This window comes from Aptenodytes patagonicus, chromosome 5 (assembly GCF_965638725.1).
Source record: "Aptenodytes patagonicus chromosome 5, bAptPat1.pri.cur, whole genome shotgun sequence".
Classification (NCBI taxonomy): Eukaryota; Metazoa; Chordata; class Aves; order Sphenisciformes; family Spheniscidae; genus Aptenodytes; species Aptenodytes patagonicus.
The window spans coordinates 8,372,462-8,400,200 of NC_134953.1; the positions used below are offsets into that span (position 1 = coordinate 8,372,462).

Genomic DNA, 27,739 nt, shown 5'->3' on the forward strand with positions numbered 1-27,739 from the left:
GAAAACACTGTGGAAAGGTACTGAAGGACTGACTGTGTGCTCACAAAGTGGGCAGTCTCTTAGCCACAGCAGAAGCTAAAGCTAGTCTCTGGACTATGCCCAGCATGTATACAGCTGCGGCCTATACCTGTGATACGAACACGTCTGCAAAGAGGAAAGGCGTAATAGCAGCACCAGATAAGCTTCAAGCTAAGGATACCATTAGGTCATGTTGCAAGTCATCACAAAAATCCTAATGATTCAAACAACCCGATGTGCTTCCAGATTTTTCCAGAAGCGTAAGAGGACAGAACACCCTATTGATTTTTCCAGATTAAATAGCACATTTCACAGTAACAGACAGAGCACAGATCTAGAGAGACAGAATATCCATATCCAGACCTTCTGTGGAATCCACAGGTTTCATAGCTGTACCATCAGTTTTGTAGACATAACTTTTGCAAACTCAACCAGAATAATGTTTGTTGAGAGTGCTTTTTTTTGAAAAAGACACCACAGAGTAAAAACCAAAGAAAAAGCCTAGAAGTACTTACCAGTTGTGCCCAGTAAGAGTTCCCCATCTCCTTTTGCAAGAGATCCTAAACCTAAAATAGGGCCAATTTCTACCTAAGTAAGCTTTAAGTTCACTCCGCAGTTCGAGAAAGATGCAGTACTTCTCACTGCCTTTCCTATAAGGTTGCAGAAGGCACAAAATGGAACAGCTGTTGTGTTCCGCTCCAGTGATGGCTACATTTCAATGGTGGATCAAGTGGTCCGGAACCATCCTTACCTCACTCACAGGGGTATAGTGAAGACTGTTTATAAAGCCATACATGATGAGACATACTAAGTATCTTTATGAACTCTACAGTGTAGTCATGCTGGGCAGAACACTACAAGACACAGAACTTGAAAACTCTACAGTTACAAATTATTGTCTTTGTCCTGCTGTTATACTGCAATGTATTTTTATCTGCATTTTAATGTTCTTGCATACACCTTCAGGGCAAGAATCCTATTATATTAACTATCTCTATTGTCATGTAATTCTACAGTGCTTTAAAAAACATAAGTAATAATGAAAACTAACCACATACAATATAAGCTAATTCCTTATCCTCCCTCTAAATTACAGTAGGAAGTTGGGTTCAGTAGTACTGAGGACACGTAGCTGAGAAGTTTCTTTAGACGATTTTGTTTGGAGTTTCATTGCAGCTTAAAGATTTGGGGAATAATAAATCTATATTTAAACAAGTGTGCCTGAAGCTTTCTAACAGGTCAGGCAACTCGGCAAAATAAAGCAGCGAGTACATATACAGCCATGAGCACCTACACTTTTTTTGGTAACAATTTCCACTAAGGAAGTGATGAACTTTAAGACAAAAACCAAAACACATTCCTTCTATGTAGCAATTCTTCAGCTAAAACATATCTTCTTTCAGCTAAAGAACTAAGTTAGAAACATTAGAATGTAGAGAATGCCTTGGACTAACACCTTCTTAGCTTTAATCACAAATAATTGCCTCTTCTTATACTAATGAGCAAGGCAAAATGGAAAGTAATTTAGACAATTCATTCAGGGTAATAGCTTTGTGAGCTAGTATTACTGCTGAGAGATTCATTCTCAATTTCCTTGAGTACAATAACAGAGCAGCAGTAAGTTTTTCACTTCAGGAAGTTTTTCTATCCTATGTAAATATAAACAGGAATCCCATTATCTATTGATAAAAACAACAAAGCAAGTTTCATATGTTACAGTTTCTTATAACAGCCATCAGCTCCCTGGATCACAAGTGTAAATAAAACACTTCACTTACTGAAATCAATGAGAAACCTTCCAAATCCTTGCCTTTGGTATTGGGGCATGATCATTATGCAGGAGACATTATACTTCTGCTGGCAAAGCTTTTCCTGTGGGAAGGAGAAACAGATCAAGTATGTCAAAGCACTGCTGAAGTGGGCAATTGCCTGCACCTGCCACTGTCCTTGTAAAATATCCCAATAAGGTGAACAGATGCATGGGGTCAGTACCAAAGTCAAATAATTCCACGTTAATATTTAATTTTAAGAAGGAAGTATCAAACATACTCTTCAAAATATTGTTTTTATTAGTTAACTACTCAGCATCTTAAAAATTAAATACATTGTCTAAACAGCGTAAGTGCTGTAAAGGAAGAGGACGGGAGGAAGAGGGAAATATTTTCATGCTTCACTGACCATTCTGTCAAGGATATAAAAGTGGAAAATAATATCCGTACACATGTGTTTTGTGCAATTGCTATGCTAAGTGCCTGCTCGTTTCCATCTTTATTTTGTCTTCTTTCTCTGAATGAATATGGGGTCGGGGTGGAGGGGAGGAACCCCATACCCACAGAACTAAGAAGTCTTACTTGAAGCATACTAACTTTTTCAAAGCTGAATGCTTCTCACCTGAATACAAATTAAGGCAGAATGCTCAGAAGCCAGAGCTCTTTTAGACAGAATGAAGTCATATAACACACAGGCAATAGAGGCAAATATTACACTGATTGTTTAAGACAACAGAAGGAAGAATCTGAACTAGGACCTGTTCTAACAATGTAAGGTTATGGATTCTTTCAGATTTATTGATAAAAAGGAAGAGCCTTGAAGCCTTGTTACCTTTAAAAGATCACATACAAAAAAAAAAAAACACCACCCAAAATCAGCCCTAGGTAGTCTTGAGGGAGACCAAATAAACCAACCAAAAATATCCAGGTCAGCATAACTGACAAGAAGTTGTGGCAAGCACATGGATAGTTTAAGACACCACCTATCACTTCAGCCTCCACACATAAGATGACACCAGACCAGTGATGACACTGACAGGATCCCATGCCAGTATGTTAGTTCCCAAACATTTCTTCAGCTGTGAGAGCAGATACCTATGCCATATTTCGCAAGGTTTCTTAGTTTCTATGGTATGGTGAAGTATTTTCTCTGTACAGGCTTCCCAAACTCTCAAGACTGCTGCTAGTACAAAGTTCACATCCTGGCAACGTATTTGTAATCAGGGAAGAAAAGCCAGAGCACTTCTGCCAGCAAAAGCACACACACTTTAAAAAAAAAAAAAAAAGGGGGGGGGGGGGGGGAGCGGGGCAGGACAACACATACAGTTCAGTAAATAATTTCAGTACTTCGGTTGAATTTGAGATGAAGTTTTTGGTTGTTTTTTTTTTCCCCTAAGTTTTGGTAGCCAAAACATTTGTGATCATCAGATGTGACAAACAGACTGGCCAAAAGCAACAGGAGTAAAGCGGGGGGCGGGGGCATCCTCGCTGAAAGAAGGAACAAACATCAAGAGACACTCATCCTAACACCTGCAGTACCTTAAATAAATCTACTAGAAAATACTTGCCTATATCAGAGTTGACATGTTTGTATGCCACAGGAACTTCTGACTGACCTAACAGACAGTGCAAGTTGTGCCTACACATCTCACTGTTACCGTAATCCCAGGAAGGCCTGCATCTCAGAAGAATTGCTCAGACCCCCAAGAGATCACTATAATATACAGGTACTCTGACATGATTTTTAGACTTCTTTAAAATAATATCTTCATACAAATCACTTCTTAAAGAAAGAAAATTATATACTGAGGGAGGTGGTGACACTAGGGGCAAGAAGTACTGAATTTCTGAGTAACTATACCAATTCATCATATCTCTTATGGACAAAGTGACTAATGGAAGCTTTTCCTGTTGCAGACACGTCTAATTATACTTCACCATTATTTTTGGTCATCTTTGTCAAGACAGTCCACATAAGCATTATTTTTATCTATAGCAGCCATCTAGTGCTTTAAAATTCAAAGCAAAACCACAACCAATAAAGACATCCACTCTAAAGCAGGCATCCACCATAAAGTTAGGCACTGCATTCTTACACTCAGTGCAATGAGTAACGGCATTAGATCAGACTGTACACAAGAGAGGAACACAGCTGGCTGTTTATGTCCAAATAGCCAGCGTGAACTCCTAACAGTAAAACCATGAAAACACATCAACATTTTAAATACCTAGCACTTTTACAAGTTAGACTTGGTATATTACTGCAAAAATGGTAGGGGGAGGAAAAAGATTTAATTTTCAACTGAAACCACAACACATTCTGGAAAAAACAAAACAAAAACCAGTAAAACCCACAATCAAACCAACAAAGTAAAACCCCAATGCATGTGGCTGAACGCACATACAGTTTCCCAATTTGCATCAGTCTGAGACAAGAAAGTACGAGTATATTTGAGACAATGCATATTATATTTGAGATTTACAGAGAAGATTCCAAGCTTCTGAATTGTTTTAGTTTGCTGTTGGCACAATTATTAAGGAGAGCAGGAAATTACAAATGTTCAAAAAAACCACTTTTTTTTTTTTTTACCTTAGAGAAATATCCAACTAAATGGCAGCCTTTCTCATCATTTTTTGTAAGGACATAGAAGAGGAATGGTTCAACATCATAATACAAGGTTTTGTGGTCCAGAAAGAGCTTAGCTAACAAACAAAGATTCTGACAATAAATTTTGCTCACATTTCCATCAACCTAGAAAGCAAGACAGATGCAGTTATTTCCAATGCCACCAACATGTTAGGACAAAACAACTTCTTGAATCAATCACATCCTAGAAGGAAACATGACCAAGATGGTGTTACAGAAAAAAAAAAAACCAAGCAAGAAACCCCCCACATTCAGGTTCAGAAGAGAAACGCCCCAGTTTCTTGTTAAATAAGAATTCTCCAGTTAGTACTGATTACTTTGCATTTCGAAGTATCCTCCAAGGATCCGGATTTATTAAACAAAGTAACTTCACCTTTTAATTGTTCAAGTGAGACTTACCTCTTTCACTTCATTCCTGGAATGAAAATGAATGACTGGCAGACATCAAAAATGTTCTAGTTAAAACTACATTAAACTGTGGTTTGCTAGAAGGCAGTGGTGTACAACGACAACAAACAAAAAACCAACAGTGAAGTGTATTACGTTGAATCCTTAAGGTGTAAGGCCAATGAATGAGATGCCAATTACGTATCAATTACAGCAATGTTTTAGATAAATTAGACGACAAAATTTCTATGCTAGACTAAAACGCTATTGAGCAAGAGAAGTAAATTTTCAGGCTAAGTACTACAATTAGTCTAGGTATGTTACGAGTGTAAAGAGTCAAGCTGTGACTCAGACAGCTGTAGAAAAGCTAGATGCAGATTTCCTAGATCAATTTGTTACTCCCTGAAAGGGACAGCTCAGTCAAAGGCAACAGCATTTTTGAAATAATCTTCTTAATGGAAAGGTTTGCTTATACTGACGTTCTTTGATAAAGTCACTAGCTGTATTTCATTCACAGAGACAGCCAAATGGTATGCACACCGTGCCAAAAAAGAAGCCAGATTCTATTCTAATTTGTTTTCAGTAAGAATCCTAGTTACAAATCTGAGTAAAACCCAACCTTTTAGATATATTTAGGGATTTCAAGGTGACTTCAGTAGTATAGTTGCATTATCTGGATTAAAGAAAAAACATTTAATGGACAGCTACTGCTCCTAAAGGCATCAGAATAAACTTGCATACAGCACTTGAGAACCTATCAAATACATTAAGCTCTCATACAACTCACTCCATTTGTCCAGATGCTTTTTATCCCTTTTCACACTTATTAGCAAGTATGCAAATTAAATGCAAACATTAACCAAGTAGAAATCATCACTGGGTAAGCCATAAGCCTGAAAACCCAAATTATGTAAGCTATCATTTTCAGTAAGAACATTTGTATAGAAATGTAGGAAATTCCTTAAATTTCAGGCAAACACAGCTTGTTCATCAGTTTTAAATGCAAGAAAAAAAGAAAAAAAAAAAAGGACTGCAACTTCAAAAGCAAGCATCTGTCAGAAGTTTCTTGCATACAGCATAGTAGTAAACTCTGTCAAAGTCTTCTCTCAAATCTGTCAAAGTCATGCTATGGGCAGAGGTACATAAATCTTAAGTGCCAAACTCATTTCTATTTCTCTCAAAAACAGAAAGCATGAAGGAAACCACAAGCCCTTCATTCTGTCAAACAGAAAATGGCTGCACAGAATTCCTGAAAGTATCTGTGAGGAAAGACATCAACTGATGAGTAAGTTTCTAGTTATCAGAGTAACAACTGACATTGACCTTTGAAATAAAAAACCCACTTTATTTCAGAAGTCTTAACATAAGTGCTTATTGAAGCACCTAAAATAGAGAAAGGGAATAAAAGCAGTGGAGGAAGAGTCGGGACATTGCTTTCACATGCACCTTGTTTTCCATGCGTTTTTGTGTCAATCCCCCACCCGCCCTCACCCCGTTTCTCAGAGCTGTATTTTACTTTATTTTTTTAAGTAGTATTTATTCATGTGTTGGCAGAAGCTAATGAAAATAAACTGGAAAGCAGGATTTGCCTATTGTATGCTGCACAGCTCTTAACACCTGCTAACAGAGAAGACGCAAGTCATTTTGGACTGACTAGGACAATTTTGTTTCTTGATAGGAAAAGAGTTAAGTCTGTTTACAACTTAAGTCTTTCGTTGGCAGATCTACAATCTTTATAAAAACTGCTCAAGTCAGGAAGGAAGCAATCTTGATGCAGATACCTTTTTTTTTTTTTAATAGCACAAAACCAAACAAGTTAACCAAGTATTAAGATCTTGTTCTAATTTAAGTAAGGACTTCAAGACTGCATCTACCATTGTTTGAACAGATAATGGCAATGACCAAGCATGACAGACATTTATACAATATCAAAACACAAGTTTCAAGTAGAATCTATGATAGCTGCAATTAAAAAGAAGTTATCAGTATACACATCTCAAAACTGCTGTTGATAAACAGCCTCAAAAGAAGTCCTAGTAACCCCGGCAGTCTTTTTTGTTAATGCAATCGGTAACAACTCTTGAGACATAGGAATGTGGAGGTTAATGCATAGCTTTAGTAACTGCAGGCATGCTATTTGAAACACGGAATTCTATTGTCCAGGATATCCTTAAACCCCCAAACTTTAACAGAAGTTGTCCCCCAAGAGAATAGTTCAGATTATAAAAGAACACATATCCACAAGCTCAACTCTGCACCTTCTAAGTTAGAGGCAGTGTGTTCTGGCCAAAGGTGGACTGAACCTCCATCACCTAACCAGGATGTTTCAGGGCAAGTTTCTCCAACATCCAAAAGGAAGGCAAGAGCACTTCGTAGCTACATTTGTATTTTTAGAACAATACACAAGAAACTGCTTTGCTTGCTTTTATACATTGGAAGCATCTACATTATGATTAGTATTCTCCCTACACCCAAGATACTAAAATAGCCAGAAATGAATGGGTGCAAGAGGTACTTTTGCTGATATGCGAAAGGCAATCCAGTCAAGGAGCTTCCATTGCAGTCCCCATCTAAGATGTATGCTACACAAGTATCTTAAGAGATTGGGTAATGCATGAAGTACAAGTAAAGAAAGTTAAGAAACATGAGAGAACATGGCAGGGTGGAACAAGACAGGGAAGATGGACTTGTTTTTGCAGTGTAAGAAGAATCTCCAAGAAGTATTTAAGTATGTTAAAGTTTTTACTAGTTCTACAACTGGTCTGTAACGTCTACAAACCGGTTACTTTCAGAAATTCAGATTTTGATATACCTACCTCAAATACTGAAAGGTCATTTCTTCTGTAGATTTCATTGGCTGGAGGATGAAACCAGCCACATTTCTTTGAGTGCCTTAACAAAATGTTTTTACTTTTCATGTATTTAAGACAGAATTCACACAGGTAAAGCTTTGGTAACCTATATGAAAAGTAGAAAGATATTTTGTACAAAAATTTTGTTACATTCTGTAAACAAAAAAGTTACCACAAAGTCAAAGGCCCTCATACCCATAAGGTACCATTAGTAAATGCTGCTTAAGTTTGAAAAAAAAAAAAAGTCACATTAGAGTGAATGATTAAACATACACATCAGCCATTAGAAAAGGAAGATAAGGAAAGGTCAGATTCAATCAATCACAATGAACCTAATTCAGAGTTGGACTGTGGTCAGCTGTTTTGTGGTCCAGCCTCCGGCAGATCCCAGTTACTTCCCCCTTCCCACATTCCACCTAAGCTTTTGCTGTGGTCCCTATCAAAGCAGGCACACTGGAGTCATACCTCAAATTTCATCCTTCTTCCAATAAAGACAGAGGAGGCACACAGCAGAATACGGGGAATCTCCTTCCCTTTAATTTCCCTTATTTTGTACGTGGGGAAGGCTAGGAGATGCTTTTTCTTTCCACTGTCTTTGAAATACTTGGGTGGGACAGCAAACTGTAGGAGGATTGTACCCTCTTACCTCCACCTAAACTACCACTTTACTTGGAACACAGATGCCCATCCAAACAGTTTGAATATAGGCAAAAAGTCTCCCTTCCACACGCCTCCACAACACAGGCAACATAGATGTTTGTACTCCTCCAGGAAGGATGCAGTTCAGACTACATACAAGTAACCCGCATGCCCTGCGTAAGACAACGCTGACAAGTGTGCTACATACCAGAAACTGCTCCTTTCAGTGAATTTTATGGTTATTTACCTTCATTTTTAAATTACTGAAGCAGTGGAAGACTGCTGCAGAAATTAATTAGTCTACCAAGTTTTAGAGCAGAGGACAATCTTTATGTGCTCTGAAGCTACTGGCACATCCTGGGATCACACTGGGATCAAAGCCATGGTTTACACTACTCCAGTATTCTAAGAAAGTTTATCAACAACACAAAAAGTTTGAACTGTTTGTTCCATGATGTAATCCCACTGCACTCAGAGCTGAGAACCATACTGCCTCCTACAGATGCCATCCACTGTTGCCTCATACTAGTAATTATCCATCATTATGCCTCTATCTGGGATTAATTTACTTGATGGAACAGGTTACACTCTCCTTCATAATATGATATAAATTGAGGGAATAAGAAAGTAACCAAAATAAAACATTAACACTATAAAAACAGTAGTAATAAGAGGAAATCTAAATGCTCTCTACACTTGTTTTAGCCCTTGATTTTTATATTACCAATTCACGATATATCCCTCATTCCCACCACGCAAAGATGACGGTATCTAGGAATAAGAGGGATGGAGAGAAAAGGTAGTTTACAAAAACACTACGCAAAGGCATTTTGGAACAGACCACATAACTTAGTTGCTTGCTATAGTAGTAGAGCTTGAAAAACATACAGTTCTGAAAATCTCCACGCATGCCATAGATCCAACGGATTCATAAAACATTTCTTTTCAGCACAGGCAAAAATCAGCAGAGATCTGCTGAGCACACATACTAGTTCATGCTCTCTGCCTGACTCCAAGGTGCGTCCTGGCAAAGAAGGCCAGAAACGAGACGCTGTTGCCACAACTTGCTCACTTTGACTTTATTTATCTAGCATGTTCAGACTTCTCCCTGGTCCCTAGAAAAAGGAGGTTAACAAATTCTGGATGACGAACAAGACTAATTGCTCTAAATGGCCAGAAGCCAGGACATACCTGGTTGCAATAGTTTAAAGAAAACCAACACAAACAAAACCAAAATCAACAAAACAGAAAAAAAAAAAACCAAAACCCCCAAACAAAACCATGCCAATAGACAGTGCAACATTATGTTTATGCAGGACTAGGTAAAAACCCGTCTTTTTAATGCATCTTTGATTAGAACTATTTAAAAAAAAAAAGACAAGACAAATCCTCGCTCTCACTTATAATTACAAAAGCACATTTACTTTTAAAAGTTGTAAGTTATAAACAATTACAAAAGAGTAAGAAAATAAATTACAATTATCACATTAGTAAAAATTCCAACAATGTATGACAATCTTGACAACTCGCTACCTTGCATATTCCTGTGGGTAAGGTGAAGAGTACCAGGTCTGGATCTCGTATTTCCCAAACTCAATCACTGAAGGGTATCGCCCACTTGTTTCACCAGTGTTTTTACACCCAATTTTCTGTCAGGTGCAATAAAAGCAAAATATTAGTCATAGGAAAAATAAAAGGAAAGTTAGCTTTATATCCTCAGTTTCACCCAGCGAAGGTATGAGAAACCTGGAGTATTCAAATCAGTTGCTTAAGTTCTTCCAATCTGGACAGACAGACTTTGTAAACAGTCAAATATAAACAGTGAAAATGTCTTTCAAGGTGCCAAACAACTAAACATGAAGTTAAGCAAGCAGTGCTTACAAGTAAGTGCATACAAATAGACGGTGCACAGCCCAGCCAAATAAAAGGCACAACTGCCTCAGTTCTCTTCTTCTGCAGCATCGAGTGCAAGGACTTCTCTACAGTTCTGGCTCAAACTCACAGCTGTCCTTTTGTCAAAACAATGAGGGAGAAGGCATCAGCAGAACCGTTCTAGAGTCTTTGGAATTCACCTCATAACAGTCAACAGTATACGAACATACACTAATCTCAGCTATCATACTGAAGTTGAGCTGATCAGAAAATGAGTGCTAGACTCTAAAGGGCTGGCAAAATACAAAAAAGGAAGAAAGGTCAGGGGGGAGGGGGGGAATTATTTTCAATGCCACAAATTTTAGAAATCTTACCGCCTAACATTTTTGGACTACATATGAAAGACAAAGAAAGGAGATGAGAACCATTTCCACAAGCAAATGGAAGTACAAACTAATAATGAAGTTGAATCTTTAAACTTGATTTGGGTTTGTTGGTTAACACACTCTGAATTAAGACTATAAAAAGGTCACTGCATTGACCCATAGCAGGTAATGTCAGTTCTTGTACACTAAACCTGAAAAAAATTAAGTGACTTCCATTACTGAAAAAAATACAAGACATACTCATTTATGATGCAGTTTTATAAAAAGCAGCAGTTGAAACATTACATGCACCTCCCTTCTGACCCAGGTTCTCAAAGACACGGGTTGCTCATTTCACAGACACAGAAAAGTAAAAGTCTGTGTTGCTATAGGAAGATTGAGCTGCTGTGTCCAGCTTCCTTGGCACAGACACACACACAAAGAAGAGCTCAGTGTCCACAAGCTTTAAATTACCACTACATACCTTAAAGAAGAGCATTAACACCAGCTGATATAAACAGTTTTAGTCAGATTCAGCTCCAATATTTTCACTGCTAGAAAAAGTCTATAGTATTTAAACTCAGAGTGTGTTAAATCATTGGGTAAAATGAAGTTATGAACTCACTAAACCCAGTTTCCTACCAAACAGTATTTGCTGGGACAAACTTAGCCTTTCACAGTGGCTCCTTTATCCGCAGAGAAAAATCGTCAGGCACATTCTTACCAACCATCATCCTCTCAGTCCTGACCAGGATGTCAGCTATGCTTAATCTCTATACTTAATCAGCGGTAGTCCTGTGTCCAAAATGCTCAAATGTATCTTTCAAAAATCTATCCCAAGTGTCACTTATCATCTGACCCATTCCAGTGTGATGCCTTGTCTCCTACCTAGGAGAATGTAACTGTATATACAGTGTCACCCAAATTAAATTCACAGCAAGCATGACACACTACATCAAAAGGAATATATTAAAAATGAAGATGAATAGACGTATGAAAATGAACTGAGTTTTTATTTACAGAAATAACTACATTTTATGTAACATGATTCTTACCTCCAGGGAAAGTTCTCGAGCCTGCTTAAATACTTCCAAATCCTCCTGTGTAACAGTGTCCTTGCTTCCCACCAGAAATACATCTGTATTTTCTTGTTTGATGCTTAGTTTGATTTCAGTATCTGTTATTTAAAACCAGCAAAAAGTTTATTCACAGACATGAAGGTTACACGTGCCTTACCAAAGTGATACTCCTAAATAGGATTGTAGCAACTATAGCTGTTACGACTCCCCAGTTTAACTAAATTTGGGATTACTAAGTAACAGAAATGAAACCTTCCCCCCTTCTTGTTTGGTAGTTTGCTGTTGCATGAGCTATTTTTGGTACTTGCTTGTCTGTCTGTATACGCCTTTACAGTCCAGTTCTATTAAATCAGATTTGAACCTCATGAAATGGAGTATATTCTATCACTAGAACTATGCCACCTGATAAATTCCAGTATACTCTACAAGGTAAAGTTAAAAATAAGAGAAAAAAGTTGCCCTTAAAAGTTGGAGACCAATGCTAAGCTAAGTCTACATTCAAACATTGTATTTTTTCTTAAATAAAATTATAAAAAAAAAAACGGTAGTTCACAGCAGTACAGATCAAGTGTTGTGGAGACTGTAGCAGGATGGAATTGTTCATGAAAAAGCAATGGAGCAGAGGGAAATGAATTGAAATGCCCACCATTATAAGCACTGACAGCACACAATCATGATGACAGCACTACTGCCAGAGAAAGGGCAAGGGAAGAACAAGGAAGTAGCATGAAAAGTGGCTACTCATGCGGTACTACACAGCCATAAGCAACATTATGAAGGCATTGGGGGCTCCTAGGGTCACTACAGATGCAAAAAATAATAAAAAGGTGGTGTGGTATTAGTCAGAAAAAACATTTTGGAGATTTAGTCAGCATTAGATAAAAGGTCAAAGTTTCGTTGCTTTTGTATGAAAGTGAAGTAAGAACAAGAGAAATAGCTAAGACCTATGTGACAATATAAGAATTTTGGTTTTGGACGGGACGCAGGTTTGGTTGGCGCTTTGACCTTTGCTTACCATCATCCTGATCAGGTTTAATCCTTCCGTCTGCCAAGCTCCCCTTCCCTGGTGAGGGGGTCCCCATCTGAGGGGTCACTTTATACTTTAATCTGCCTAGAATCCTGTGCTTTTTAAGGAAAGTTGTTCTCTTGAGGTGAGCAATTGCTTTAAAAGCATGTCCTCTAGACACACCCCATCCAGAGGTACAGGCATGAGAAATAAACCTACTCCTAACCTCTTTCTTTCCATAGAAATGGCTATTAGATTTTGATGTGGAAGATAATTCTGGTTTACGACGCAAACGCTTGGGTGGTGCATAGCTTGGGTGTCCCTTTTTTCGAGACTGTCCCTGAGTGGTATAGATATGAGAGAGTCCATCAAAGAGTCCCTTTAGCTGACTGTTATTAGGAAGGCTACTAAAGGAGGGTACACTTGACTGACTGGAAGAACTTTGGGGAGAGTTAGAAGAAGTGGAAGTGCTGGATTTTTGCGAACTGGGGCTCTGACCAGAGATGGGGGTTGGGGGTAGAAGTGAAGAAGGTGGAGGTTTTAGCTTTTGTGTGGTACCTGTAGCCAACACAAGAGAAGTGCATGACTGTTTCTGAGAGACCTTTTTCCTTGGACGATAGTGCTTTGAAAAGTCTATTATTTCACCTCGTGATCTGCGACCATCAGGTGATGGTGTAAAGAACTTAGTAAGGCCATCAATGAGCCCTTTGGTTTTCTTGTTAACTTTAAGTGTAGAGGCAGATATGTAGGTGGAGGTGGTGGTGATTTTGGTGGTGGCACCAGGCCGAGTGGGGTCTGTAACAGGCAATCTGCTGCTTGAATCCTTCACAGATGCAGCATGACCAGATGAAGGTGTGGTACAGACTTTAGTCTTTTGACCCCTACCAGGTGACCCCCTTCCTGTGAATGCATTCACGGATCCTTCATCACTGGTTACAGACCTATGCAAAAATTTGGAAAATAAAAATCAGCATTAAAAAAAAAATCTGTAACTACTGCCAAATAGTACTACAGTTTATACAAGTTACTTATGCCACTGTACTTAAAAGTCTTTAAAGAAATTTAAAGACATATACACTTTGGAAATACACTTCACACTATGACATAACATCCTACTCTTTCCCCCCCCCCCCCTTTTTCTTTTTGTTCCCCCCACCCCCTTCTTTAAAAGATAGTCCACAGCACGTATAAGTAGAAGCAGCTGGGATAGCAAGATCTCCCAAGTGCACAGCCTCCCCACCTACTTTTAGGCATGGCAAAAGTGTGCTGCTTTGGAGAAAAACATCAATGCACTGTGTCCGAGTACAATAACTGCTCCATCACCATAGAGTTTATTGTACACACAAAGGAGATGCACATGTTCAGTGTTAAGAAATCACTGCGTATCAAAACACTTAACCTGAGACTACATTTGCTTAAACTGTAGGGAAAGTCTGTTAGTCCTTTAAAGCAATACAGTCAGTTTTCAAGAAACTGCTATTTTTTTCACACACTCATTGGATTATCTATGTCAACGCTAGTAGTAAAAATTACCGCCAGAGACCTAAAAGCAAAATGAGGTAGTTTATGAAGAGCATTACAACAAAACCAAAGAAATAGACTCTGTTTTCTTTAGAAATGGTAACAACAGCAAAAACAAAAATAGCAAAGGAAAGGAAAGAGCAAAACTGTAAGACCAAGCGGTGTTTGTAGAAAAGCCGTAAACCAATCAGGCCTAACACGGAAGGTGTTAAGAAGGAAGAGTGGTGAATGTTATTTTAAAGCTAGGAAGAAAAAGGGCATGCTGAAACCAACATTTGCAACAGCAGAAGTACAGGTTTAGCTGGTTGCTAATGACTGAAGAGAGGAACAACGCTGAAGGATACGCTGAAGAGTAGTATATTGTAAGTATATAGAAACAAAATGTTTAAAAAAATATTTGCAGTAAAAGAAATAGGTATCAGGAGGCATGACCAAACTGCAAATCCAAACAAAGCTATATAGTTGCATCAAATGCTTCCATTCCCTTTTCCATCCTGCTCTTTGAAGTTAGCTTATTTACTTTGCAGCGGAAAGTTTTCTTCCACAGATTTTGCCTTCTTAATTGAGATGCTGAAGTAATTAATTCCAACAGGTTACTTCTAATTAGAGATTGAACAGCCTGGGGCTACCATCTGGTTTACTGAACTCCAAGGGCCCACCAGTTTAAGAACTAGCCCCTTTTCCACTCACACATCCTTAAATTTGGTTAGCTCCTAAGTGGTAACAAAACCAAAAGCTTCTAAGTCTTTTGAATCCTTTGGTGCCATAAGCTTATGTCCATCACAAGACCTATTCTCACTACCAGATGTAGTAATCGCCATCAGTGCCAGAGGCCAACACACACCTGGTTTTAGTTAATCTTACACAGTAATTTGCCTGTGAAGGGCTTCCTACAGATGGTCAACAGGCAAAAAATTATTCCAGTACTACTGGACAGATTTTCTTTGTACTACACAAAAAGAACTGAGTGGCATTAGCTAACCTTCCTGTATTTCCTGTGACCGCATACTTTTATGTATGACACTGTCATCTTCTGTACCCCACAATCACTTTTAAATAGGATTCCATGAGGAAGAGTCTCTTCTCTTATCCCATCTCCTAACCACTATTTTTCCAGAACAAGATTACTTTGTTTTATATTTTTATATATATATATATATGACATTGAAGTAATAGAAATGTGCCCACAGTAATGCAAATATTTATTATACAAAGAACCCCCCCCCAAGTACTACTCTAACATGCTCATGTGGCTCACGTGCTACAAAGAAAATCTTTATAAAAATATTCATAATCATCATCCTAATGAGAACTTCTGCATCCTTTAGCATGACATTTATTTTAAAATAAAATAATCCCTTTAGCAAAATGTAATAGTAAACCCCTCACAACCTTTCCAACCTTTCTTTGACATGTACGAGGAAGGAGGAAAAGCAGAATTACTGTGTCAGACAGACATTCCTGCTAAATCCACTGTGGGAACCCAAATCAGGGACATGTTTTTAGAGAATTAAGATGGCAGTACTGTATTAGAACCCTAACCTCCAGTTGAAGGCTTAGGAGTTTTCAAAGGGGTAAAACCAGAGGTGTAGCTAGAGTCAGAGGTGTAGCCAGAGATAGAGGGAATATTTTTATTATGCACACACAATGGTACGTAGGAATTTCAGTTAAAACACCAAAAGTTGTACGGGTATTTCAATGACCTTCAAATTCCTAAGTTATTTAGTCAGGAGGAGAATGGAGAAGTAAAGGAATGTTTCACCCACTCTTCTTTTAACAGCATGTTCTCATGAGCCACAACTACATCTTTTACTTTCATGTAGGGCCACATTTCATCCTTGCCCTGTACTACTTTCCTAGAGCAACATACACTGAACTTTAGGACAAGGACCAAAAAGGCAAGACAAGAGATCCTGGCAGAGAGAGAGAGGGCAAAGAGAATATAGCAAGCTGCACAGCACCAAGTACATCAACTTGACTAGTACTGCGAGTATATTTTTTTCCCTTCTGTTTTTACATGTTGGCTCCACTGGCTCCAGAAATCCTTATTTTGCAAAACGCAAAGTTTTATGGCAGCTACCATGCAACTCTGAAGAATACCAGACAGGTGTTTAGACTATAGAGAAAAATGGTTGGGTAACAGCCACATGACAGAACGAGTAGTAGATAGAGCCGGAAAGCTTTTCAGCTGCTGAGTTGACATGGCCAAACAGATAGTTAAATAGGAGGAGAAGAAAGGTGTATGTGGATAGGAATATGTGATGGAGGGCAACATGCTACTGGAGTTAACACAGAATCTGTTCCTGTTTAACACTCAGTATAACGTCAACTCAGCATTTGAATGCTACTTAAACAATCCTCCAACCAAGCCTTAAGATGTCCAGCTACAGTGTTCCCTGTAAAGATAGATGCCAGAACAATGACAGCACTCTCTTGTCTTAGATAAACGTATTCCTGAGAAGCAAGAGGAATTGCAACCTCTTTCCCTAGTAACCAGTGGCAACTTAACAGCAGAATTCAAGTAGTAATTTTTTCCAGAGTACCACTGAAACCAGAACTTCTGTAATACTTGCATAGTTTGCTTTTTGAAATGGGTTTTGTGAGCTGATATTAACTAAATAAAGTCATTTTTATACAACTTTTGAACAGGTCTTTGAGCAGAACAGTCTCCTGAAGTTGGATATAAGTAACTCTCTATTATCCACTTCATACAGATTCTGTATGTACTTCAACTATTTGAAGTTACATTTAAAAGATAGCTGTGGCATATGTTATCATACAGATTTTCATTTGCATCTGCTATAGGTACAAGTTTTGTTAAAAAATTATGGGATGTAGACAAGTAAGTTACAGGAAGTTTTTTCATCACTTTCTGACATGACACAAAAAGCACCCACTGTAATTAAGAAGTTATTGGCCATTGGGCTGAAAGGCATATACTAGAATACTTGTCACCTACTTTCACCAACTTGAAATACAGTTAAAAACTGTAGTTGAACCTACATGAACTCTTATCTGACTACATTCTCAGAAACATTAAGAAAAATTCAAGAGAAACCTACAACATTCGTTGCTTTAGTTTATTTTTCGGTCGTCCAATAGGTTTTGCATATCGTCGCCTTATTTGGGCAGCTTTCTCATGAAGTAGCTTTCTTCCTTTCTTCTTTGGTCTACAGACCTGGCAAATCCACATCCCTGCATAAAGGAAAAGAAGTTTAATTGTACACAGTTTATTTAATCTGTACTGCAGGTGTCTACCAAGATACATGCCAAGTACACAAGGTCAACAAATTATCTTATGAACAGTGCATAGGGAAGGGGAAGTGGACAGAGAAAAGTGATCCACTTCTACCCATACTTTGAAATTTTTGAAAGTGCTCATGGAAAGGGGGGAAAAAAGAGCCAACAAGGATCACAGAAAAGATTGTGAGCAAATGGGTTCTTAGAAGAATTTCTGTTCTAGCTTGTCCCTCCTTATACTACCTAGATCTTTCTTCAGACACAATTAAGATGGGGGAAAAAATTACATGTGCATTACAAAGCAACCTAGGCCAGAGTGTGCTGAAGAAAATACCAGATCACACCTAGGTACATTTGTTTTAATATAAAACAAGGTGAATCTGACATCCTTTTAACGTTAAGGTGGCCATATCTGAACATGTATTTATTTCAGATAAGGCTGGGGACTTGGGGCGGGGCTAGGGGGCAGCAGGGGGGAAGCTGGGAAAAATCTTTAGTGTAACTTTAAGATTAAATAGGGAAAGCCATAAAGATGTGAGAGCAGAAGTGAGAAGTGCTATATCAGAAATATAGAGATTAGAGAACCTGAAGACACAGGTGTTTTGTTTGTCTGTTTTTTAAATTACTCTTACAAAAGGCATGAAGAAGCAGGCTCTTTCACCTGCTCTAAGGATTTCTTTGTCAGTGTATGTACTCCAAACATTTTAACAGCCTTCGTAAAACTTCACCTTCAGTAAATTGGCCAACAACTCAATACAGTGAATTCATCTGGTCAACTGACCACAGACCTTTACTATCTTCCCGAGAAAAAAAAAAATCTCCAGTAAAGAAAATTCAAGTATTGGCTTTGACATGGTTGAAATCATACTGTTTACCAATGCAAAAATAACTAGCATGCTCAAGAGCTTTTGGTCCCTTAATACGAGAAAAGACTGTGAATGAAAGTATTTTCATTGAAAGGATTTTTATTATCACCTTTTGGCATTCGGGAAAGTGGTGGGTCACAGCACTCCATGTGGAACCCTCTATCACAGGAGTCGCAAAAAAGCATGTTATCCTGAAGGGGGATGGGGTGGGGGGTGGGGGGGGGCGGGAAGAGGAAGAGGAAAAAAAGACTTAATACAGCATTGCTTGAAGTTGTACGTCAGTGATTTGTATTTGCACATGTGCTAAGTACAGAACTACAGTAAACAAAAGTCAGAGAACACTCAGTCTAACTTACTGCATTTTTGCCTTGGATCCTACATGCACTGCATGTCTTGCATTCAATACACTGCCATCTTAAGGCCTTCACATTTGTTGTTAACTCAGGACAGAATTTCAAACATGATGGATGTCCTAAAAGAAACCAAAATATTTAAAGCTTGAGATTTAAGATTGGTAAGATTGATTCTTAAGTTCAACAGGATGTAGCCAGCACCACCAGAACCCTGCAAGCACCAGCTGTTTTCAGAACTCTGCAACACATTATTTAACTCATCTACTTCATACAAATATACAGAATAACTGCCATAAAACTCATTTGTGAAGAGGCAGAAAGTTGACTTCTACTGTAACTGACACCTGTGAATGGTCTACACAAGTACCTGAAATTGAATTTTTATTTTTACTAGGTTATTTCCATAGCATATTAAACTGCCATTGGTTCTGAAAAAAGTATTTTTTACAAACTTGACTCCACTCCCCTTTCATAGCAGTGCAACGTAAACAGAAGAAATCTTTAGATAAAACCGTATTAGTTATTTTTTCTAAATATACTATCTATCAGAGAAACTTAATAGTCAAACTACATACATTTTTCATTCCAACTTATTATTTAATTATATACAAAGAACAACTTCAGAGCAGTAGGAAGGAAAAAAAAAACGAAGCAGGCAACTGGCACGAGAAAAGCTTACTGCAAAGGAATATTTAAAATGGTGGAGGCGGGGGGGAGAGTAGCTGAACTACCGCCTCCCATGAAACTGTATTTTATTCCCTGGCAGGACCATCCTCTTTTCATGGTAGCCTAGAAGGCCTACATGGTTTTTCCAATTAATACAAGATATGAGACAACTGAACACATACACCACACCACCTTAGGCAATATGGGCAGTTATGCTTCATGTCTTCAACAACCTCAATAGAGTGTACCCTTAATCCAGAAAAGATAAAAGCACTGCTAAATAGGAAGGGATAAGACTTCCCAGGGAAACACTTTTTGACAGTATTATATTCAGAGATTATCAAGAACATCAACCCACAAGTTGTCAGAGAGATAAGAATCCCTGATGCCATGCTGCACTTATAGATGGCAGCAGTGATGTGATGTGCATGAAGGATGCTTTCTTCTCACTGTCAGAGTCAGGATACGTGCTGTCTTCCAGGAAATGGTCTAGTCATGGTGATTCAGACTTTCTCTATCCGCTGTTTCTCAGTCCAAGACTGAGCTAAATCACCACAAACAAGAATACAGGCTAATCCATAAGCATTTGCTATTTTCATCTTCTAATAGACTGAGGCATGAACGGCAAAGATGACTGATGGAATGCAAAGGCCACTTTAATTAGTGCAAATTTCAGGTTTTATTTCCTTTTATTGTATGTACCCAAGCCTTAATCCACTTTTTGTTAAACTTTAAAGACAACTTATATTGTGTAACTAAAGCATATTTTCAAAATAAAATGCAGGAATATAATCTATTAGTAAAGAACAACCAATAATAACTTCGAAGAGTAGTTTCAAAACCAAAGATATTGAAAAAGCACTGACATCTGATTCTTAGCATACAGTTTAAGACACACTAACAAACTTTTGTGGTTAAAACTGAGTATGCACTTCAAGTGACTATTTTTCTTAAAAGTGACAAATATACTCTGTAACTGCATAGTTGAGTTCGATGCTACACTGTTCCCTTCAATAAAGCTTAACAAGTGCTTCATTTAAAAAAATCTGCTAAGAAATAAGAAAAAAGCTCCCTAGAGTGGCTGATATTAGTAATCAATATCACAGAAAGACTTATTCCATCAACCATGACTTAACAACTATATTAAACACATTAAAATGTAATCATAAACCAATTACCTCCATATAAGAACTGGAATTAAATGTAATCTACCCTGCACAGAAGTGATTTACTTCAAGGAGCAAGTAGAGTTGTGGTTTAAATTGCTGATTTTAACTCTGCCTTAAGTAAATACCTGAGAAGTATAAACATAAGAAACATCCATTCTCAGTGGTGGTAACTATGCACAGATTAGGTGTAATAGGATTTCTTTATTTCTCTGTTATCTATCAACGTAACATTTCTCATTCAATCAATTACACAGCTTAATACATTTGTTAATAACCTTAAGTGTTAGATTTTACTATTGGACAAAAATTCAAGAAAAAATCCATTGGTATTAAATATGAAGATTCTGCCTGCAACTCCCAAGTCCTTGACCCAGAAATAACTAGAGGCTGGAAGAGTGCAAATGGGAATCATCACTACACGTTTGCCATGTTCTTTTACTGTCTTTCCTAGGTATGCACTAGCAGAGACGGCACAGAACTTTTCAGATGTCAAAATACCATATGGTATTGTTCTTCGGTAGCTGATAATACTTACGCTCTTCATTTTGGACACAAATTGACATAGTGCAAATATAACAATAACAAGTAGAGGGTAATGCCTACCAGACATGAAGTAGTAATCAACACAGTTTTCACTTTTAAAAGGGACTCTGTTTAACTACTTTCATAGTTTAACAAACTTCTGTAGTCAGTTAAATGGAGTCACTGTGACCTTCAGTGATTTTACAGCTAGTTTCTTTAAACTTGAAAGAGTTGAAGAGGGAAAGCATGTTTCTGGCTTCAAAATTCGCAGCATTTCAGCTCTAACTGATCTAAACTGAAATCGAGAACATACTATCTTCTCCGTATCCAGAAGCTGATACATCTGCCAAGAGGTTTTCAACACTCGATCAATCTCTAGTTTGAAGTGTTTCAGATGGTAATTTCTCCTGGTTCAATCACTTGACTTTCTTTTAAACCCCAGCAGCATCAATATTTTAACGTAGCACACAAGTTTAACAGATTACTGGAAATTTAGACCTTTGAGAGCTGGCAATTTCCACCAGGAATACATATAGGCTTACTTTAAAATAAAGCTATTAAAAATTAAACGCTTTAAAATTCATTCTTATCCATCCCAGTTAGAAAAGGTTAAGATTTGTGATGCATTGACACAGCAGAAATAGGTGAGATCAGGAAAGTTAAAACAGAACGTCTCACTCCGTTGTGACTGAAGGCAACTCCTTCAACCTGCCCACTTTTGTTTCCTCATTGTGAATTTGGGCCTTGTTTATTCTTCAAAGGATTTGACAAAACAACTAGTCTTTTAAAAGAACAAGCATTATATCAGTGACAACAATTATGTACAGTGCTAAGTTACATACGCTAGTATCTCCAGTTATTTTTAACTTTAATATAAATGTTTGAAACTAATATGTAAGATAATTCACAAAAAGAAGAACGCCCTTGTGTTTGATAACCTTTTAGGTAGAAAGCATTATTATTTGGGGTGACTTTAGCTATGAGCAGAGAGGATCAGTGCACCTATCTCAGGCATGTAGGAGGTTTTTCCACCTGCAGGTTTCTTAGCAGTTAATTTTATCCAGCTAGCCAACATCCTCCCACAGACGGCAATAATTAAGACAATTCCCATAATCCCTTATTCTTAAAGTATACCCTAAACCTCCTTTATAAAGCAATCTCTGCACAGTCCTTTCCAAACATTTTCTGTCCCTATTCTTCTTGACCTGACTCTGTCATCTTTGTTGTTCTGCTCTCCAGCCTACCCTACCCATCTTTGATTGGTATCCCTCTGGCCTTCTCAGCCTAACATACTATTTGTTTGAACGGACAGCACCCACAGGTATTCTACTTTTAGCTACTCCCCCCGCCTTTTTTTAAGTATTTATTATAGTTCCCCAGTAACACAACTTTTTTTCCTCCTCTTTTTGAAACTCCAACTTCCTCTTAAAGTCTGTCAGCAGCAGCTCTTTAATTGCTTCTGCACCTCTCAATTGGGAAAATGGAAGTAGAGTTCAATTCCAGTTCTCAAGTCTATCGATTTTTCAAAATCAAAAGATAGGGAAAAAGGGGCGGGGGGGGGGGGGGGGGGGGGGTGGGTGGGGAGAGAGGAGGAAGGGAGAAGAGAAACAACGTTTGCTTTTGTAATAGGATTTTCCTTCTCACATCTGACATCCCTCATCTTACTCCTTTAGAAAAATGCCCTGTGCAAAGTGACATAGCAGTGCATCTCATTTCTGCTGCCCAAATACCACAAAATAAGAGTAATATCAATGAAATGTGCAGATACCCAGATAGTTTCTGCTTTCAGAATGCAGAAGCATTACCTGAAGAGACACAAGCAACTGACACAAAAACATAAAGGAAAGCAAGACATGCCAGTAGTGGGCACTGCAATTTAATCTCTGATGAACTGAACAATTTGCTTGTGTGAGCAACATGCAATTTCTTTTATGTTTGTTAGACAGCAAGACCAGCTTTTAGATACACTGCAATGTGCAAAATTACAAATCCAATTACAATAAACCTCCACTTGAGTGAAGTTTTGTTATTTATAAATTGCACCGAGATTGGTTTTTATTTTAGTTAGGCATCAGTAGCTAAAGTTTAACCATCCAGCAATCTGACTGGCAGTCTCAACATTTCATTCTTTATATCTAATACATCTGAGGAACTAATTAAAGATAATTTAGTCTTAATGAGGCAGAGAGAATGTATCAGTGTTAATTCAAATGGAAGCTGATCCATGAAAGTCAAGACTTCCAGTTCTAAAGCGTCTTAGAACTAACCAGGGGATTATGACACAACAGAAGAGTAGTGATATCTAAGCTCACCTGATTAATGTAAACTCTGCATACCAGAGTCTAACCAAGCACAAATCCTATTAAATTTCCAAATATTAGAATACAGATTTGAAAATATAGGAAACTGTAAACCATTAAAGGAAGACAGTTTAAAATCTATGGGGTTTGGTTTTGTGTACTGGGGTGAAAAAGCCACTTCCTTACTTCACTGTTTAATCATTTGCTTAAATATACTTAAAAAATACACTGGCTAAAATACAAAGAATCTGTCCAGGGTGACAGATTCAGAAGCACACATTCAAAAGCATGTCCTGATTAACTGGAAACACATTTTTGATCCACACTCTTTTTACTCAAGTACTTATGTAGCTATCACAGTACCCAAGACAGACTATCTTCAGTACACCTACAAAATGATGATATACATGAACTGAATTCGAAAGACACCGAAACAATACTTTCACTTCCAGCCTTCTCAAAAGCAGTGCTGGCTTACGCAGACCCTACCGTTTCTCTAATCATTTCCCTCCCGAGCACCTTCCTCTTCTTTCTTGTGGCATAGAAGCTGCTACGGCTCTGCAGTGAACTGGACTGGGGAACTGATCAAACTTCTTGTCTTTCAACTGCATTTGTTCCTCAATCCAGTTTATACGCAACCAGGTGCCAGCACAAAGGAGTAGCACCAAGCAGTTGGATGTTGCAGCCTGTGACTTTAAGCAGCACTGCTATTTTGTCTTTGAGCTGAGATGGGATGGTCTACATTTCGAAGTTTTACCAAAAGTACTTCCCAATACAGCTGTAAGCTTATGGGAGCAGAAGTTTTTTTTACTGGCACAGCTAAACAAAAGCAGTCCACTCAACTAACAAACTATACTGGCCAAATAACTCCTCTCCCAGAATAAAGCAATTTCCACAGTGGATTTTTTCAGGATAGCTAAACTGATCAGAGGATTTTCACATCCGGAACTCTACAGTTGCGCCAGAAAAAGCTTTATGGCATAGAGTTGCTAAAGAGATTTGCCCAAGTTTCTTAGCCAAATCCCTCTGTGAATCAGGAATAACCTAGGCCAAGAACACATCTGGTATCATCCACGCACAAGCACTGCGCAAAGCAACAGTGTGCTACAGTATTTCATTTTCAAAACTAACCTAGTTGCTCACTTTAAGGGAAGTGCCTGCATTCAGAACAGCCACATGGAGTCTGCAAGATCTGCTGTAACTCACAGGAGCAAGGTACATATGATCAGTAGAGAGTCACTATCTTGTGCCTGACAAGTAACAGGTGCCTAAAAGCTTTAGTATGTTATTTGAAATATTATTCAGAGTCCCACTTGAGTAACAAAAGAATTTTATAAAAAAAAAAAAAGAATTGGATACACAAGGTACACAACAGCAAAGACTGCTACACAGTTTTTATTATTATGATTATTCCTCAGCTCCTGAAACGTTGCAAGTCTGTGCAAGCAAAATTTTGGTTGTCATTTGATGTCACAATGCAAAACTGAGTTTTCAGATCAAACGTAGATCCCAAACAATAACAGAATTCCTGTATTTTACAAGTGTGGTTTCCCTATTAATTTACTCAGCAGATCTATACTTTTGGCATAAGATGAATTCACACCTCTCATTTGTAGTTATCCAGATGACAAAATTTTAGTAAAAAAAGGCTCTTCCACCCCCTGCATTGTTTCAGTTCTCAATCTATGTCCAAAGAGAGGATGACATTCAGAAGTTTAAAATATTTTTAATACCTTAAAGAGAGACTTAAACATAAACATTTCTACTAATTGTAAATTCAACCAACTTACCACTGCTGCCACAGTCTGCACAAGACAACAGCTCTTCTGGTTTTTTTTCACGATTTGATTCTTTCGTTCCCAAACAAAAGCTACATATCGGGATGGGATCAGCTCGTGGCTAGATTTAAAAATAAACAGACAGAGTTAGCTAGCAAAAAATAATTACCAAGACAAACAACCATTTTACTAACTTTGGAATACCAAAGTTTATTATCTTAACATATTTCATAAAAGTTAAGTTGGCCCATAATAAGCAACCTTGTGTACTAATGCATGTAAACCTCTCCAATATGAGACTAGCATTAATAAAAATGACGAAAAATTAGAACTTGGGACACTATTCTTGAACACACAATTTCAACTCCAGAACACAATCACTTGTTCCGATGTAATAGTGCTCAAAGATTAAGATGCAAACTGGCCTTTATTACAGATGAATATAGTTCCTTTCCACAAGAAAACCAGGAACTTTTACAAAAACTCTCAAATTAAAGACATACTTTATTACTCTTCCATCGAATACAACTCACACCTCCCTCTGAAACTACCATTTTCGGGTAAAAACACTGGATTCAACAGATCAACAGTTATCCATTCCAGTCTGCTGAGTCCCATCAGCTATGATACACAATTGGAATAAACCCATGCAAATCATTCAAAGCAATACACAGAACTTTTCAGAGAAAGACTTAAGAATTCATAAAAATTTACTTTCCGATCTTCCTAATCTGCTATGTGATAAACTATCAGAGATTAAATACCCCAAAACAGTTTCTGCAGTAAATTTTAGAGCTTTAATGAAACCACTTACCTGCATCATCCAAAATATTCATGTATTAATGCCTACATAGAAGTATCTGTAAACAGGTCTGTAACAAATAAAATGATGTGTAACTATTTCTCAAGTGGGATACTCAAATAATAGAGTACCTTCCCAGACTAGCTTCTAACAGCTAGTATCACAACTACTCAAAAACTAAAATAGTTTCTTTCGCAAATTCAGTTTCCAGATTTAGCTAAACAACGCTGTTAGTTTTATATATCAAAGTAATTATTTGTTGTTTTCACCTTCAATTTTTACATTTCTGCTCTATGCCACAATACTTTGAAAGCTGACAGACTATCTTCACTTGACCTATGAATCTGTATGCCATTACTGTTCTGGGAAGTGGGGAATGCTTGTTTTTAAGGGCATTCTTGAGAAGGCATCAGTTCTGTGTAGATATGCCCTTACACCTCAACACAATACAGAAACACTGAAACTAGGTTTATATTCTTGAGCTTTAGGATCATCTTAAATCAAGCAGCGGATTCCAAAGAATACTGACACCAGCAAGGTAAAGTTGTCCTACCCAGCCAAGAGGAGCACATGTATCCTTATGCCCTAGCCCACAACCACTTGCATATAAACATACCCTGAGGCACAGTACTTTTTCTGAAAGCTTAGTCCTCAGAAGGTCTGCCTGCTGTTCATCTCTCCACAATCCAATTATCAGAATATTGACATACTTGTATACCCCAAAGAATACACATAAAAGATGACCAGAGCCAAAGACTTCTCATAAGTATGGAGATGTCTGTTCTCTTCCATGAACTACAAAAGGGAACTGCAATATTACCTTTCTATAACTAATAGGAACAAACATTGTCTGCAGTCCTTAGTCTTACTAAGGCCTCCATTACGGATTATATGGATAGCTAAAATATTAAATTGCTACCTGAACAAAAATAATTGTTGAAGTTATAAAACTGGCAGATTTCCAATTTAGTCATGCTTTAAAAAAATTATTGATATTCTTTGTCAGTTTTGGCAGGATGGCATTGAATGAGATCAGTAACTCTATAGGTGGGAAAGGATATACCAATTACCTGCAGAATTTGTCACTTGCAAGTTAAAAACAATGCATATACGAATAAAAGAAAATGAGTTAGTTACTATTCTTGCCAGTAAGATATAATTCAACAGATCTGTCCCATCTTTATACTTTTAAACAGACTTGTATTTGGAACAAAATGATATTAACAAAAAAAAAAAGCATAAACTACACCCATAATCAGCAGCAGAAAAATGGTCCAGAGCTGTCCAAACACAACTGTTCACTTGCAGCATCTTGTGGATATTTCTTAACTGCTACTTAAAGTTTAATACAGATAATTTTAAAAGAAAGATTATTCTTTTAGTGGAATCCAGTAAAAATCTCCTCTTGGCAACCATACCATTCTCCTTCCCTTTGATATAACAGTGCTTTAGCCATTTCAGAAAGGCTCGCTCTGATAAATAATTTACAAAACATCACATATCATTCAAATCCAGGTCCACAATCTCATTTATCTTTCCAAGATTTTTTTTCTTGCTCTAGGAAAAGACATGGCCATTAGCCAACATTCATTTACTTCCCTATTTCACCATCCACCCCCCCCCCCCTTTTTTTTTTTGTTTTTAACTGAAGGTAAAATAAAGGACAAAGGTTGTTGGCAGTTCAGGGCTACAAAGACTGATGTTCCCATACCAAACCTAATAATAGGGAGCTTGCAAATCCTATCACTTCACACACAAGTTTTCAAGAAACTTACAGGCTCCAGTATATATTTTGAAGCCATTTACATTAATAACTGTATTACTGGGTCTGATCTCTGAGCTACTGAAAGTTAAGAATACACACATTCTTGTCAGCACAGTAAACAAA

At 37.7% G+C, this 27,739-nt stretch overlaps 1 protein-coding gene across 2 annotated transcripts in view; it reads right to left on the reverse strand.

Moving 5' to 3' along the window:
- KAT6B (lysine acetyltransferase 6B) overlaps positions 1 to 27,739 on the reverse strand; it is a 118,265-nt gene that overhangs the window by 31,799 nt on the left and 58,727 nt on the right. For both annotated transcript variants that reach the window (XM_076338465.1, XM_076338463.1), the window contains exons 3-12: positions 25,062 to 25,170; positions 18,618 to 18,733; positions 18,371 to 18,452; positions 17,218 to 17,350; positions 12,644 to 13,575; positions 11,605 to 11,726; positions 9,846 to 9,961; positions 7,638 to 7,779; positions 4,378 to 4,539; positions 1,797 to 1,890 (exon numbers count right to left, since the gene is read on the reverse strand). In XM_076338465.1, the coding sequence (XP_076194580.1) occupies positions 1,797 to 1,890; positions 4,378 to 4,539; positions 7,638 to 7,779; positions 9,846 to 9,961; positions 11,605 to 11,726; positions 12,644 to 13,575; positions 17,218 to 17,350; positions 18,371 to 18,452; positions 18,618 to 18,733; positions 25,062 to 25,170 (2,008 nt within the window). The remainder of the gene's footprint in view (positions 1 to 1,796; positions 1,891 to 4,377; positions 4,540 to 7,637; positions 7,780 to 9,845; positions 9,962 to 11,604; positions 11,727 to 12,643; positions 13,576 to 17,217; positions 17,351 to 18,370; positions 18,453 to 18,617; positions 18,734 to 25,061; positions 25,171 to 27,739) is intronic.